The following is a 17,152-nucleotide window of genomic DNA, read 5'->3' as shown; positions in this document are numbered from 1 at the left end:
GTTTCTTTTAGCTTGCTTTAGAAAAAAAGTGTAAAAAAAGTATATTTGATTAAAGTTCATTCTAAATTTTACTAAAAATGCATTTACTTTCTTTTAAAAATCCGCAATTACTTTTTGAGCAACTCAATATGTTTCAGACATTTAGTGTCGGACCATTTATTTTTCAAATTAACTTTTTGTATGTTTGAGCTCTTCGGATAAGTCTCGTAAACAATTTTCGTTAAATCTTTTAGCTTCGGATTTAGTGGTAGGGTGCAAAGATTTCGGTTCAAGGAGCTCTGGTAATTGACTGGCGATAGGTATAAAAACGGTATTGTGGTATCGTTAAAAATTTTTTTGATTTTACGTGAAATAGTTTTCGAAATCATTACGAAAAACTAAAAAGTACCCTTTCGGTTCAAAAAATACCTTTGTAGTACCATTTCAAAATTAATACTTTCCATCCCAGGGGTTCTGTATATCCCAGGGGTTCCCAGGGGTATCATGTATAAACGCTTTCTCCCGTTGATTTTGATAATTCATATTAAAATCACTTCATAAATTGTTTCTTACCCATACTTGCTGATATTCGCTGGCTCTAAACTGGGAATGTATGATTATCCAAACAGTCTATTCATAACTTAGTAAGAGTAATTTCATAATCATTGTTCTTTATTGTTTTTTTAATGAGTTGTTTGTTTTTTTGTTTTTTCTTTGTTTGTTTTTTTGTATTTTCTTGTTTTTAACTTACAATGCTGTTATGTTAAAAAAAAATATATTTTAATGTTATCGCTATAAAAGGAAAAATTTTCATGATTCTAATCAGAAAATTAATCATTAATATTCTAAAAATGTAATATGTCTCAATGAAAACTATAATTAAAAAAAAATCTAAAATAATATTTAAATGTAATTAATTATTAGTTTGTTTCATACATTCAAAATGTACCGAAAACAATGAGGGTGGGGTCTCTACCATAGGGGCAGATATGATTACAATCTGCAGGCTTAGCATTTCCAACAGTTCCCGCTTCTGTAAGGGGGGTCAAAGAAGGCCTTAAGGGAGAATGTTTGTACCTACATGTGACTAAGATGATAAAATGCTGATGTATATGATGTACAAATTGAAATTTAATTTTCAAATGTAGATGCTTTCAGTCACTCAAACATATTCCACTAATTGAGTCTCTGCGTTATGGGTAGCTTTTTGCGTCGGCGTCTGGCCAATTGTTGGCGTTCCCAATATTCATAGTAACGCTCCTGCTTAAGCCATTCTTGATATTTATACCACCACTCTTCCCATTTGATGTAATCCTAAAATTAGTACAAAAAATATTTAAAATGGGTTATTTGTTTACTCATTACGAAAAGAAAAGCCAAAACTTACTTTTAAATCTAAATCTCTCAAATATCCACGCGATTTGTAATAATCATAGCGTACGCGAACATCATCCCAAGACAACATGCCCGACGGCGCAGTTGTGGCCAGTTCTTCGGGGAAATGACCCACCGGAGCTGGGGAATACGAATAACGACGCGGCGGTGATTCTAGGCCTTCCTCAATCATTACCTTTAAGGCGCCACCAGCAGAATCCTTGGTAATGCGCATATTTTCCATATTGCTGCGATCAATAGACCATTGGGCCATCTTACCGAAACGTTCCGATAACGTTAAACGCGTAGTTGCCGTAAACGTGGGCAAAGGCGTCTCATCCGAATCCGAACCGCCCGAATCATCAGATTCCGATGAAGAATGCTTTTTACGTTTCTCGCCTTCGATTTTGATGCGGGTGCGTAACTGAAAAGGGAAAAGTCACAAAACCATTAGTTGTTTGATTTATCCCATTAATTTTGATTGCATTTGTAACATACCTCCTTCTCCTTTTTCTTCTTTTTGGCTGGCACCACTGTTGCCGGTGTGGGTTCTGGTGGCTCTGGAGGACGATTTTTCAAACGCGGATCTTCTAGTGGCGAATGGCGACTTGGTCGTGTTACTTTAACCGGGCCATCGTTGGCATGTCCTTCTATGCTGCGCTGACGGCTAATGCGACGCACATTCATTTCGGCTCTTTGATATTTGTCCATTTCCGAAGCACGTGGTGGTGGAGAAGTTGGGCGAACCGTTGGCATACGCACACCTCCTGAAGCTGATGATGACGACGAAGGTGGAGGTGCTCCACGGTGATATTGCAATGAACGCGAAGACGATGACTTTGGCGGCGGTGAACGAGGACCTCCACGTGGAGGACGATGCATATCCATAGAACTGTAGAAGAAATAGAACAGAAATTGTTTGCATCATAAAGACTTTTAATTTTATGGTTTTTCATATTAAAGCTGATCCGAACCAGCTATACAGAAGGACTGAAAATACCTTGCAGATGGTATACGACTGGGCTAGACCTAGGGGTCTCAATATTAACCCAGAGAAGACTGAAATATGCCTGTTCACCAGGAAGACAAAGGTGAGACAATTTGAAGCACCACGTTTCCTCAACAGATCGATTTCGATATGTGAAAAAATCAAATACTTAGGATTGATTTTGGACAGGAAACTGTTTTGGAAGTGCTCCTCAATGTTACACTTCCAATACTGAGTAGGCTTATAGATGTTGGACAATATGTAGACATAGGCCGTAGGCTCGAAATGGTGCCGAGGATAGTCCACTGGCTCTAAAGGAACGTGATAAAACCAATAATTGCTTACGCCTCAGTAGTTTGGTGGACTGCGGTGGAGAAAAAAGGCAACGTAAGGATAATACAACAGATTCAGGGAACAAAATCCGTACTTGGGTACCGGAAGCCTCCCCCAAGAAACTCATGGTACGACCAAGAATGTGTCGAGATGCTACTGAAGCTAAAAATGAGCAACCCCGCAATCAGTAACAATAAAGGAGAGGTATCGGGAGAAAGTGAGAGGAAAAACTTCATTCCGCAGAATGAAAAAGGAAATGGCAAAACGTGAGTGTGAGCGAATTGAGTCAGAATGAAGTCCGGAATCTACCAAAGAATCAACACGATGGCTTTGGTACATATACATCCTCCCTCAGGCACATCATCCCTTTGGTACAGGCACATCATCCCTCAGAGGAAATCTGGTAACTGAAACAGATAGCCTGCTGAAGAAATGGAAAAATCATTTTACCCAACTGCTAGTGTCCGACAATGGAGGTGAAGGGGATACCGCAGAAACTATCCCTGATGATGGTATGGAATGTTTACCGCCTAGTCAGAATGAGGTCCAAGTAGCAGTGACCCGACTTAGAGCAACAAGGCAGCAGTAGCCGACGGGTTACCCGCTGAACTATTTAAGACCGGAGGCGACACGATGATAAGGCCTATGCATTAGCTTGTCTGCGCAATCTGGCTAGAAGAACACATAGCCGACGATTGGAGCCTCAGCATACTTTGTCCCGTACACAAGAAAGGAGACAAGACGGAATGTGTCAAGTACAGATACAACGGCTGCTAAGGCTAAGTCAAGTTATCAGAATGGATGAAAAAGCTCAAGCAAAGAAGTATTTTGAAGACAAACACGGTTCTATACAACCAAAGGCCCGATGGAAAAATCAAGTGGTGGGAGACACCTCGAAACTTGGTGTCAGAGATTATAAAATAAGCGCAGAAGATCGAGGCGCTTGGAACGCTATACTTTAATCGGCTAGTGGAACAAATGTTCTGTCATAGCCAATTAAAGTAAAGTATGTAGTCTAGAATGACGAAAGAGTTATGTACTTTGCAAACGAAATCTGCAGACGACCGAGAATATATACATATATACGCGGTACCACCTACGGACTAGATTAGCATAGCATTTACGCCAACATCCCATGGTTGACTGATTTATATCATATCTCAGCCAAATACTTTAGTTTTGAAGACTGTGGGTTGATTGCAAAAGATTCACAGAAGGTCCGGGATCTAACCTCTAAAAAGTTTGGTAATTTCTATCATAAGATCCCTAATAAATATCTCAAAAAGTAAACTTACCGTGATCTATGACGATGGCTGGGTGAACAAACCGAACACGAATCATCCGAACAACTGCTAACTGAGCTGTTAGTACGCGAGCGACAAGAATTCTAAGGGAAGAGAATTAGAATAAAGAACATAGACATTAAAACCAAAATTGTATTTCCATCGATGTGATGTATGTAGCAAATAAATAATTACCCTAGGCGGCGGTGGAGATGGCGGCCTTTTTGAACGAGGCAAAGGCACTTGTCCTCTATTTTTTGATGGCATATCACTGTTACGACCCAATATTGGTGGTGGTGGCGTGCGTCTACGGCTACTGGCGCTTATGTTCGGCGGCGAACCACGACGTCTCTCGATAGGAGATCGCGAATTACGACGACGCATAGGCGGTTCCGGGGGGGAACGCGGTCTTCCCCCCATTGGACGACGACTACCCATTTCGGAGGGTGAACGCGGCGGACCACCTCCACGATAAGGTGGTGAACGCGGACGACCCCTATCGCGATCCATGGAGGAACGTGGGGAAACACCACGACGACTTATGCGATCCATTTCTCTTTCACGGGGCGGTGGTGGAGGCGACCTACGACGCATGGGCGATTGAGGAGGCGTTTTACGCATATGCGTCCGACTGCATGAACGCGGCGAACGAGAGCGAGATCGACCGTAACGACCGGATAAGGGAGCTGGAGCTCCTGCCGAAGAGCCATAACCGCCACGATAACCGTTGCCATTGCTGCCGCCTCCACCCGCAGCACTACCGCCACCACCACCACCTCCTTCGCGATCACTTTCACCCGAGCTGCTTTCACCTTGAATGTACATTTTCTTATAGCCGGTATGGCGCCAACGATTGGGGTCCTTCTCCTCCACTTCCAATAGTTTCTTATCCCAATAGTCGTTGGTGTTATTGGCACGTGCCTTCTTCATGACATTATCTATTTCCCTACGTTTTCCAGCAGGCAAAGAAGGATCTGCAGGTGACAAAGAAAGACAGAAAAAAAGAAAGAAAAAACGAAAACCAAAAATGAAGTTCATTAGCGCATAAAGCAAAGTGAGCAATAACAAAAAGCAACAAACAAACAAACCATTTATTCTGGTAACAATCGGCTGACGATCCATGTGTAGTTTTGAATTCATTTCCATGCGACGACGCGAACTTGACGACGACATTGCGTTCGTGTGTTGCGATTGCAACCAAAGACGGCCACAGACCACAAACAACTACTACACACGTTCGTTCGTTATATCGATAAATGCTTTGCTACACAGAGAGAAATGATATTAGCAGTACACGACGACCGACGACGGCTTGACACACATACATATACGTATGTATGTATTCGATATGTAAACGCGCCGTTAAGTAGATTTGCTTATAATTTGCTTTTCATATAAATTGCACTTTTTTTGATTAACGATTAATTTTTAAGTATAAAGAAGCTGCAAAAACATACAGATCACATAATTAGATTCAATTTTTAAGAATTTTTGATTTTTTTTGTTTTGTTTTAATTATTTATTACAAATATTTTAGTTAAAAATATTTTTCATTGCCATGTGTTTCGATTGGGGCGAAGGGGGGGGAGCCAGCCATTTTCCTTTTATTCTCCTCTACCACTTTAAATTTATTGTAGGTGTGGACAGGTGTATTAGCAGTTATTCCTCTTTAGCTGATGTATTATGAAATGTATGAGCGATGATTATTCCTAGATGATGTATATTTGTGTATAATTTTCATATTTTTTTTTTTTTTATTTAAATTTGTCATTTTTTTAAGAACAGGCATATTTTTAAAGCCAATTTTGTTTTAAGCTTTTTGTATCTTACATTCTTGCTTACAACTCGCGTTAACAAATCACTTGCCATGAATTGTGCACGGAATTCTTGGACATACCGATACGTATAAACAATGTTCTGTTTATCCTTTTACAGACACCCGACGAAATGTCTACCCGGCCGCGACAATTAGTATACACATACAGTTCTTATTCTTCATGATCAAAACAAACGCAACTCACGAATTGTGTGGTTAAAAGATTAGGATATACTCTTCAACAATTTTTTAACATTTGAAACATAAAACATTGAAATTAACAGAAAAATATTTTTGGCACAATAAAAATACACAATAATAAAACATTTCGTAGCTAACATCTTAGTCGATAAACCACATTCTCTTAGTAGGCCCAAAGACAAAAATTTGGAAACTTCTAAGAAAACTTTATCATTACTATAGAAAGTTTGCAGTACAGAAAAGGTTTTCCGCCCAATCATCACGGCAGCAGCCGTCAGCTTTACCCCAGTTGGTCGAATATCCGTCATGAGACCAAATTTCCCGGCCTATGCGTGAGATCAGCAGAGCACCACAAAGGCTGGAACATTGAGGTCTGATCTGTGTTGTGTTCATTGCTGCCACGAGAAGCTTAGCTGCGAGCCGGTTGTACGTACCGGATTGACCCGATGGATTCCTTCATCGGCAAGGGCCTCAGTGTATAACACACTGCTACAACAACAACCACATCAAGCGTTCCGTGATCGACCGAGTCTCCGCCTGCAGGAGCGAATTACGCTCAGGCAGTCTAAAAAGATCTCAGTCCTTGTACGTACCGGATTGACCCGATGGATTCCTTCATCGGCAAGGGCCTCAGTGTATAACACACTGCTACAACAACAACCACATCAAGCGTTCCGTGATCGACCGAGTCTCCGCCTGCAGGAACGAATTACGCTCAGGCAGTCTAAAAAGATCTCAATCCTTGGATTCTTAATGTAGACCCGCAGGCCTACTCTGTCCTCTAGCTTTGATTCATCCGTGTAACATGATCTTCCAGTTGGCAATACTAGGGTACTTTCAGTTCAAAGACTGTACCGCTGGCAGCAGTGACTCGCTCTCGACCTCAAGTGTCGTATCGGGTATCCGATCGGAAACCTCTTCCCTTCCTTTCAGGTTTCCTATCGTCGCCTCAATTTTACCGCGATGATATGGTCTGCTCCCATCCTTAATCCATTCTTCCATCGCCTTAAGTCTCATAGCCGCAGTGGCTGCCTCACTGATGACCAGTTTACTGTCCGTACAGATGTGCACACTCGACGTTCTCGCTTTAATACCATACCACCTCATTCATGACCGGGACGCTATAACTATGAGCACCAAACAGGCTGGAACTTTGAGCTCCAATCTGTGTGGTGTTCTTAGTTATCACTTGAAGCTTAGCTGGCAGCTAACGGGCGAGGGCGCGTTCACAGGTTACGCATATCGAGTGGAGAGTCTCAGTGAGAGGCCGGGTAGCACCGGCTATTGCTTAAATACTAAGTGCCTATGATTCTCGGTATGACAAGTCCATTTACTGGCGCCTTTAAATAACCAAGGGTCATCATGTTCCCGCAAAAAGAGCTTGCTCATCTAAAAGACCTTGACAAGGATCGCCACCTCTACATGCTAATGTGGGTACAACATCAACAACCTCATGCATTCTATGATCGCTTAGATCTCCGCAATCGCAATGACGCTGTTATGGTAGGTAGTCTTTCAACAATACGGTCCCTAAGTCCTCAATGTATGCTTCTAGACCCACTCTGTCCTCTAGTTTTGATCCGTCCGTGGAGCATGAACTTCCAGATGGCAAAACCAGAGTTTCGTCAATACAAAACTGTACTGTTGGCATTGCCCTCGGCTTCAAATGTCCTCACAGGTATCCGATCGGAAATCTCTTCCATTCCCTACAAGTTTTCCGTCGATACCTCGATTATGTCGCGAAGGTACGACCTAGTCCTATCATTGCCTTAAGTCTCGTAGCCGCAATGGCGGGCTCATACTTCATCTGCAATAGTAGCCGGTGACGCTGTTTGTTGCGGATTTAGTATAACACAATAATTGTCTAGTATCTTAACTTCGCTTATGGTATAAAATGACATATTGACAATAATGAGAAGTAATACAGTTAAATTACTTAAAAACCTCTCTGTTCTCTACAAAGCTTTTTAGGGCGTGAAGGACGTTGTTTCTTTTGCACACTTTTCTCATGGCTGCAGAGTTGATTGTCAAATGCACACATGATCACGTATGTATGTGTGTATGTATCATTATCACAACTACTCAATATCATCAAATCAAAGAAAACACGTATGTGTGTTATCGATCTAAACCCTATTTTAACCCTTATTATTTCCTAACCCTCAATCCCATGGCAGCCGATTGTTCGGACCGCATTGACCCGATGGAGTCCTTCATCGGCAAGGGCTATCCCCTCAATGTACAACACACTGTTACAACAACAACACCCCTAACCCCTATTATAATCAACACTACTACCCCCCCGTGTCCTTACTATATTCTATCATGCACTACAATAAGTACCAGCAGTAGACCATTTCTAAGCCACATTTAATAGCAGTAAGGCACAAAAAACCTTACATCTTCTCCTCCCATCTTGTTCAGAATGATATACACCAACAGCTTGTCGTTAAACTTTTTAAATAATTGGTAAATCAAATTGATCATAATGAATTAAATAATATAAACAATGAAAGAGAATACTCATATCCATTTGTAACCACACAGTAATCGAAACGTTCGATCAATTTATACACGGCGAAACGCGATTGCTGAACACAAGCGAGAGTGCCAGCCAGCCGACTCATTGTTATTGAGGTCGAATTGAAAATGTCTTTTTCTTGTTCTAGGTAGATATGATACAGTTTTTTTCGTTCGCCACTGATGGGTGGCTTACGCGTTATCCAACATTTTGAATCATATACATTTTTCTATGCCCACCCAAGCACTGAGTAAAAAACGATTTGTAAATCGTAGGCCATGTTCAAAATGAAAGCGGTTCTTGGCAAAAATGTACATAGTATGTATGCATGTCGACATTAACTCCGAGTTAGTTAGTTATTACAACAACAAACATTCTTCATAAAATCTTGTTTCCACACGTTCTTCTGCTAGCGTCATCATCAAGCCGGCTGCGTCGAGCTGCATTAACCTCCCGAGATTTTTATTCATTCAATTGTACAGGGTTATTTATATAACCACAATCACATGGATTTATATACCGATTTTTATTTTATCTCCCAATAGGAGGTGTAATTTGTCTTGGAACATAAATTTTTTACAAACGTAACACATCTTTTGTTCTTTAACACCAACTCGAGAAGTTTTATTTTTTAATTTGCTGTTCTAAATCATTAAACCATTTAAAAATAATGCTTACATTTTTTTCTAATGTTTATTGTTTATGCAGTTGTAGTTTTTTTTTAAATATTAAATATTTTTAATGATTTTTATTATCCACAGATTATGCGATACGAGGAAAAAACGACAAAGAAAAAAATTATTCTGTATACCAGGAATCTATTAATCGACTTTCGATTAATCAGCTTTACTTGTGATTACTCAAAGTTGTGGTCGTTAGTACATGGGTATTCATTTGGACTCTACCAGATTGCGAACATAAGCATCCACAGATGGCAAATCCGAGTCATCAAATAGGAGAAAACGTAAACAAAGAAAGAATAAAATAAGAGAACAAGCTGATATCCTCAATGCCAAGTACTGCCAAAAATTAAAAAAAATGTATGTCAGCTGATTGCTTTGCTTAACTCCATTCCCGATTTTGACGTCTAAAAGCACTACTTCACGTCAGGATGCACTTAAAAGGTAAGGCATGCGAACAGCTGAGTAAATTTTTTTTTATTATTTTTTGATTTTGCAATAAATCTAAATGTCAAATGCTTATTAGCACAGCTGTGATTGTATTCTAAAATCTTAAACAGATGTTTTATTAGATCCGTGTTCCACACATAAATCTGATTGCTAAAGCACACGTAAGTGCTTCGAAATTTTCGGTTGCACCTAAGACATTTTTTCGCCACTGAAAAATAGCTGTATAGAATACAAGATGGCGACAAATATCGATTTATAATTTTTCCCGAATTTTAATCGTTTTTGGCTACTAAAATATATATCTGTAATTTATCGTTTATATTTGCAAATACCTCTATGTTATGTAGCTATTAAAATATACATTTTCATTCGTAGTTACAAGAAAAAAATTCTTCAATGATAATAGGCATTGAAGAATTTTTTTCTTCCAACTACGAATGAAAATGTATATTTTTATGTATGTCACCTTGTTACGCAAAGAAAATTTCATTTGAGCTGCGTACCTGCAAGAGAAATTTTCGTTAACGGTAGCGGTAAAATAGTTGCGTAGAATACAAGATGGCGAAAAACATCGATTTATAATTTTGGTCGAATTTTAATCGTTTTTGGCTAATAAAGTACAAATGTGCTGTAATTAATCGTTTTTATTTGCAAATAACTTTATTTCATGTTGCATTGAGCTATTAAAATGTACATTTTCATGCGTAGTTGCAAGAAAAACTTCACCAATTTAATAGTTAGTTACACGTAGAAAATTTAATTTGAGCTGCGTACCTGCTAGCGGCAACGAAAATTTGGTTTAGAATATACCAATGCATTTCTTATAGTAACGAAAATTCCGCCAGAGGTTTATATTGCGCTTTAAAAGTTTCTTTCAAACAGACGCCAGGGTTGAAGTTTCTGCACATAAAAATCAATCGATAAAAACTTAACATTAATCTTGAGTTATCGATAAATAAAAAGAATAATCGATATCACTATAAAAGGAAAACGATTTCGCATTAAATAAATCACTATTCGTTCGTCATAATTTTTCCCATAAACGTCACAATTTCTTTCTATTAATTAGTTAATTAGTGAAAAAGAAGCCGGTCTGGCCAAAAATTTGTAAAATTTCCCTCTAAAAGCTTAGCGGAGATTCAACGAAAAGAGGTGAACGTTAAAGTCAGCGGACACCAAAAAGTAAAATGCAAAAAATTGCAGTCAATCACCGCTGTTGGGCGTTTTTGGCCACGGTTCTTATTCTCGGCTTTGCTGCTGCAGCAGAGCAGACAGTGCAAAAAACAAAGCAATTAATTGATTTAAATGAGGATAATTGGCGTCTGATGCTGCAGGGGGAGTGGATGGTTGAATTGTAAGTGAAATGTAAAGAAAATATATGCACAATTGTGTAAATTAAAACATAAATGAAAATCAAACAATGGCATGTGATTTTGTCAAGCAGCAGATCACGTTTAGAGTTGCCAAATAGCTAATCCTAATCGTTGCATAAAAACAAGCTCCTCTTTTTTTAGGCAAGATATTTGCTACGATTGCGTGTTCTTCGGGGAGGTCCTGAAATTGATGGTTTAGCATCACAATTACTTTCGGATAAGAAATGATGAAATTGCTTTTAGTTTTTTTTTTTTAATAAATTGCGACTTACTTTATTCATTGGGATGTGTTCTCGATTTGTTTGTTAAGATATTGAGAAATATTTTTAAGCTTTAAAAAATTTCTGACTTGACAAGCCAATTTTCCTTTAAAACCTTATACATATTTTTTTTATAATTTTTTATACGTATACGAAGCATTTCAATATGAGTATCCCGTGGATGTGCCCAGTAGCACTCAGCTGAGCTTCTCGTGATAACGATAATCACCACACAAATCAGAGCTCAAACTTGCAACCTGTGTGATGCTCATAGTTATCTCGTGCCGGGCAAATTTTGGTCGCGCGCAGTAACTGTCGATTGAGCTTTTCATGATGAACCACACAAATCGGAGTTCAAAAGACCCAACCCGTGCGATGCTTATCAACCAGTGTTGTCCAAATTAGCCACACCGCTTAGAGAACAGGCCACCTTAGCGCAGATGTTAACACTTCCGCCAATGACGATGAACGCATTCCGGCACGGGATAGCTGTGAGCATCACACAGGCTGGAACATTTAGGTCCGTTCTGTGTGGTGTTCTTTGCTGTCACGGACAGCTTAACTGCGAGCTACCGGGCGCGTCTACAGGTTGCGGATAGTGGAATGCTCCATATAGAGTAGCTGCAACGGTAGTCGCGGAAAATCAGCGCTATCAAGCGGAGAGTCTCAGTGAGAGGCCGTGTGGCACCGGCCTTTGCTTAAATACTGAGTGCCTACGATGATCTATACGACAGGGCGAGTTATTGTAGCCTTTAAATAACCAATGGCCATCATGTTCCCGTGGCGTTCGGTCGTACAGACCGGAACATGCTTGCTAGCCTATAAGAGCTTAACGTGGATGGCCAACTCCATGCAAATGTGGCAACAAGAAAAGTCACCACCGGCAACTAAGTTGCAATGCTGCAAGAATTACTAATTTGTCCATGAAGCAGAGGAGAAATTTCTCTTATCGAGTGTTGTCCGATTTAGCGATACCGCTTGAAAGTAGTCCACCGTAGCGCAGAGGTTAGCATGCCCGCCTATGAAGCAGAGCACCTAGGTTCGAATCCTGGCGAGAACATCATTCAGAGGTGGTTATATCCTCCTAATGCTGGCGATATTAGTGAGGTAGCCTGCCATGTCATAGGCGGATATGATAACCTCTTTGCCACGGTTACCTCCCACTACTTCAATAAAAACAAGTAAAAAGGCATTAAGTTCGGCCGGGCCGAACTTTGCATACCCACCATCTCGGGTATATATGTTAACCCCATTTCGTCGCAATCAGGTGAGAATTGGATAACTTAAGCACCCAAATTCGGCACGGACATTGAGTGGTCTAATATATATGTCACTATTCAATTTTGTAGAACAAGATATTGCTCTTTTTGGTAGACAAATCCAATTATAAACTGATCTGAACCATATTAAGGTCGGATATTGTGAGGCTCAGAAAAACTCACTGTTACAAATTTCAGCGAAATCGGTTAATAAATAACGTTTTTATTGGCTTCAGATCCTTATCGGCAGATCGGTCTATATATTAGCTATATCTAGATATAAGCCGATCTGAACAATATTTAAGTCAGGTGTCAGGACGCTAAAAATTACTCACCTTTTAAAATTTTAGCGAAATCGGTTAAAAAATAAAGCTTTTATGGACTTCATACTTTTTATCGGCAGATCGGTCTATATGACAGCTATATCTAAATATACTCCAATCTGTACCCTATTTCGGTCGGATGTTGGGAGACTAACAATAACTCACCGTTTCAAGTTTTAGCGAAATCGGTTAAAAAAATAAAGCTTTTATGGGCTTCATACCCTTTATCGGCAGATCGGTCTATATGACAGCTATATTTAAATATAGTCCGATCTGTACTATATTTCGGTCGGATGTTGGAGACTTAAAACTGCGCACTATTCCAAATTTCAGCGAAATCGGATAAAAAAATAAAGCTTTTATGGCCTTCAGACCCTTTATCGGGAGATCGGTCTATATGGCAGCTATGTGTAAAAATAGCCGGTCTGAACCATATTTAGGTCAGATGTCGGGAGGCTTAAAATAACCGACCTTTATCGGCAGATCGGTCTATATGGCAGCTATATCTAAATATGGACCGATCTGAACCATATTTGGGTCAGTTGCCGGGAAGCTACTCACTGTTTCAAATTTCAGCAAAATCGGATGAAAAATAAAGTTTTTATGGGCATTAGACCCTTTATCGGAAAATCGTTTGGCCCGTTCAAAAACTTAACCAGCGTGCATCAAAAAGACGTATCTGTGCCAAATTTCAGCTCAATATCTCAATTTTTGAAGGCTCTAGAGTGATAACAACAGACGGACATCTTTAAATCGTCTTAGAATTTTACGACGATCCGAGATATATATACTTTGTAGGGTCGGAAATTGGTTTAAAGCGTCATAAGCGGATATGCTAACCTCTTTGTCACGGTTGCCTCCACTGCTTTAATAAATAAAGGAATATTAAGGCCACTTTGAATAGAGAGACGAATCCCATGACGCCCATGTGCGAGTTCTGCTGCCTGCGATTTATTTATCCGCCTGGTTTAAAGCAAGCGATTGTTATGATGTCGGAACTAAGCGTATAGCCATTAAGTTCATTAGTCGCCTGGGCTTCAACCTACGTCTAAATTATTATTTAAAATTAATATTTGCAAAAGTTTTTTTTTTTTTTTAATAAATATTCATATCTTTCTTGTAGCTATGCTCCTTGGTGTCCTGCTTGTAAGAATTTAGCTCCAACTTGGGAACGTTTTGCCTCTACTGCTGCCGAAATCAATGTAAATGTGGCGAAAATCGATGTCACCACTTCACCCTCATTGAGTGGCAGATTCTTTGTTACAGCTTTGCCAACAATTTATCAGTGAGTATTGTTTTTGCATATTTTTTGTGTAAAGTGGTAAAAACTTTTTAATATCTTTTACAGTGTTAAAGAAGGCGAATTTCGTCAGTATCGTGGATCTCGTGATGGTGATGCTCTTATGTTCTTTGTTAAACAAAAACAATGGTCAAAATTGGAGCCTATATCAGCATGGAAGAAACCCGATACCATTCATATGTCGGTTTTGTCATATTTCTTCAAATTGTCACATACTTTGAAGGTAAGTTTACCAAATGCTTTCTTCCAATAGTTGTATATTTGTTATCATGAATCATTTACTATTTTTTCTATGGCTGATACAATTGCACAAAATCTTTTACTGCAGCCTTCATTGTTTTGTTGTGCTTGTATATTTTTTTTGTTGCGAATATTTTCGTATACTAATCACAGCATATCCAACATTCATTTAAGGATTTCAATGGCCGTCTGCAGGAAGAATACGGCTTGCCCACTTGGGGCTCATATGCTCTGTTTGCCATTGGCACCATTTTTGTGGGCGCTGCTCTGGGCTTAATGCTGGTCTGTGTAGTTGATTTTCTTTATCCCCCCAAGAAGCATCAGCGTCAAAGCTTCTCCGAATCCAAGGAGAATGGACAAAATCAAAATGGCATTGAAGATATAAACGATGAGCTGGAAGATGATGCCCCCGAAGATGAAGATGCCAATGCCGATGATCAAGAGGAGGAGGAGGAGGAAGAAGAAGAGGACAACAACGATGATGAAGAGGAGAATGAGGAAAATGAACGATCTTCTACCGAAGATGAGGAGGAGGACGAAAAACAGCAAAGTGAATCCGAGGAACCAGAAAGTGAAAAGAAACCCCAAACGCCAGCAAAGAAAGAAGCCGAAGAAAAACCCAGTCCCACAGAGGTGCGCAAACGTAAGCCCCGCAAAGCGGATTAGAACTGGAGTAAAGATGCAAGAAATTTCACTTAACCTTTAATGCGTTTTTGCAAAATCTTGTGTGTAGAATTCAAGACAGAATGTGAAAACTAATCTCGAAATGCGCACAACACTATTTTCTAATTTTAGATAAAAATTAAATTGAAAGGAAAAATGTAAGAAAAAACAAGGAACTTATTATAACGAAAAAAAAAAAAACAAAAACAAACAACAAAACACTGCAAAATGAATGTATTAATTATACTGTTTCGGTATTAAAAATTTGCAACTTTTTTTCTGTTCTACAAACGCAAAGACAACATTTTGCCTTATTTAAAGTAAACAAAAAAAATTAAAACAAAACGAAGGATGGAAGTGATGGTTTACAAAACCTCCATATTAAAAACCCAGAACATTGAAATGCATTTTTTTTTAAATATTACACGAAAAACGGAGGAAACTCATTTTGAATAGTTTTATTATAAAGAAATGCCTGAAAGGAAAAAAAAATTAATTTTTAAATTGAATATACATTTATTTTCCTTATATCTAGTAATAGCTTCAAACGTTGGTTAATCCATTTGTTTTAAATAATGACTGTTTAATAATCTTTTTATACGATTTATATATTTAAAGCATATATAAGGATACCTTAACTCTATATAATTTTTCTAGCGTTTATCTACTCATTTTTATATTCTTCTTTACTTCGCCCACCCACTTAATATATGAAATCTTTCCTTTTTTTGCAATATTCTTGTCCATAATAATTTTTTTTACATACATACATTTAGTTTTTAGAAAACGCTAACAAACATCGCGAAGAGACATCTAGACTAACAAACATCGCGAAGAGACATCTAGACTTGTAAAGAAGAACGAACATTTCACACGTACGAGCGTCAATGAGACATAAACATCATTAACTTATTACTGTATAAGTTGTAATACCACATAAACAAATAAACAAACAAATAAATAAAACAAACAAAACTAAATATACTAAATAAAAAACTAAAAATCCAATAAATGATTATAAATGTTTAATATCGAATATAAGTGGAATTATTTTAAATTTAAATAAGCCTATGGAAAAAAGGAGAGAGAGAGGAGAAAAGTATATTCTGCAGAAAGAAGAGGAAAAGGGGAAGACATGAGTGTTAGCGAATCGCGGAGTCAGCATGAAGTCCGGATACCAATCACCCATTTATTTTTTTCAATCCAATGGGCACAGTGGCCGATATGCCCAATTTAGCGGTATTTTACCTCTAGAGGGCGCAATTCTTAAGATGGTGCAAATCAGCCTAAAACCTGACATAGCTCCCATATAAACCGATCTCCCGATATGACTTTTTGAGCCGCAGAGGTCCCAATTCTTATCCGATTTGGCTGAAATTTTGCATGACGACTTCTGTTATGACCTCCAACATCCGTGCTAATGGTCGAAATCGGTCAAAAACCTAATATAGCTCCCATACAAACCCATCCAGATATGCAGCCCAATACTGAAAACATCCCTGGGAATAAATATCTCCCTCGAATAAAATCCTCCTATTCTGATTGAATAGGGAGAGGAAAAGTATGAGAGGGATTTTTGAATTTTCGAAAACAGCTGTTTTGCCTCAACTGTTTTATTTTGGCTAAACATTTGACTACAGCTGTGTTGAGGAAATCAAAAATTTGTGCATTTGCAGAAGAGAGCGCGAGAGAGAGCAAATTTTGACAGTTAGAAAATAGAGAACCTGCAAATTTGCAACTTTGAACACATGTTTTGTAAAGGACAGCTGTTTTATGAAAAACAGCCGTTGCTTAAAGACAACGCCAAAATGGATCAAAAACGCATAGGTAAGAAACAAATATTAATATTGTTTATTGGTATTTATTAAATTTGTTTAATTTTTATTTATTTTAATGAAAATTCATGGCAGCAGCTAGTGTTCAGGTAAAGAAAACTCGACAAATGAAGTTGTTATTTTACTTCAAGTAGTGTGTTCTACATTAGAAGGTAAGTGCAAAATTTGCGTAATTATTTGGAAAATCTTGAAAAATTAAAACATTGTATCCTTCCAGACACCAATAAAAGAGTAATTATCGGTTTCTTAAATGTTTTGATGGAATTATCCTCAT

The 17,152-nt window shown here is 38.6% G+C and overlaps 2 protein-coding genes across 3 annotated transcripts; one reads left to right on the top strand and one right to left on the bottom strand.

Moving 5' to 3' along the window:
* Positions 1-1,090: 1,090 nt before the first annotated feature.
* LOC106081503 (serine/arginine repetitive matrix protein 1) lies at positions 1,091-8,372 on the bottom strand. The gene is made up of 6 exons (XM_013243509.2): positions 5,046-8,372; positions 4,153-4,931; positions 3,970-4,061; positions 1,852-2,245; positions 1,367-1,777; positions 1,091-1,293 (listed from the first exon to the last, which is right to left on the bottom strand). The coding sequence occupies exons 1-6, from the start codon at positions 5,128-5,130 to the stop codon at positions 1,156-1,158; spliced, it is 1,899 nt and encodes a 632-aa protein (XP_013098963.1). The 5' UTR covers positions 5,131-8,372; the 3' UTR covers positions 1,091-1,155.
* A 2,260-nt stretch (positions 8,373-10,632) lies between these two features.
* Positions 10,633-15,996, top strand: LOC106081513 (thioredoxin-related transmembrane protein 1). 2 transcript variants are annotated; one of them, XM_013243519.2, is made up of 4 exons: positions 10,633-10,979; positions 13,964-14,125; positions 14,189-14,363; positions 14,534-15,996. In XM_013243519.2, the coding sequence occupies exons 1-4, from the start codon at positions 10,813-10,815 to the stop codon at positions 15,044-15,046; spliced, it is 1,017 nt and encodes a 338-aa protein (XP_013098973.1). In that variant the 5' UTR covers positions 10,633-10,812; the 3' UTR covers positions 15,047-15,996. The 2 variants fall into 2 exon arrangements, with proteins under 2 accessions (XP_013098973.1, XP_013098974.1); XM_013243520.2 differs by having other exon boundaries at positions 10,635-10,979; positions 14,555-15,996.
* Positions 15,997-17,152: the final 1,156 nt, after the last annotated feature.

The sequence above is a fragment of the Stomoxys calcitrans genome, chromosome 5 (genome assembly GCF_963082655.1).
Source record: "Stomoxys calcitrans chromosome 5, idStoCalc2.1, whole genome shotgun sequence".
NCBI classification, from domain to species: Eukaryota; Metazoa; Arthropoda; class Insecta; order Diptera; family Muscidae; genus Stomoxys; species Stomoxys calcitrans.
This window is presented reverse-complemented; position numbering and strand designations above follow the sequence as displayed.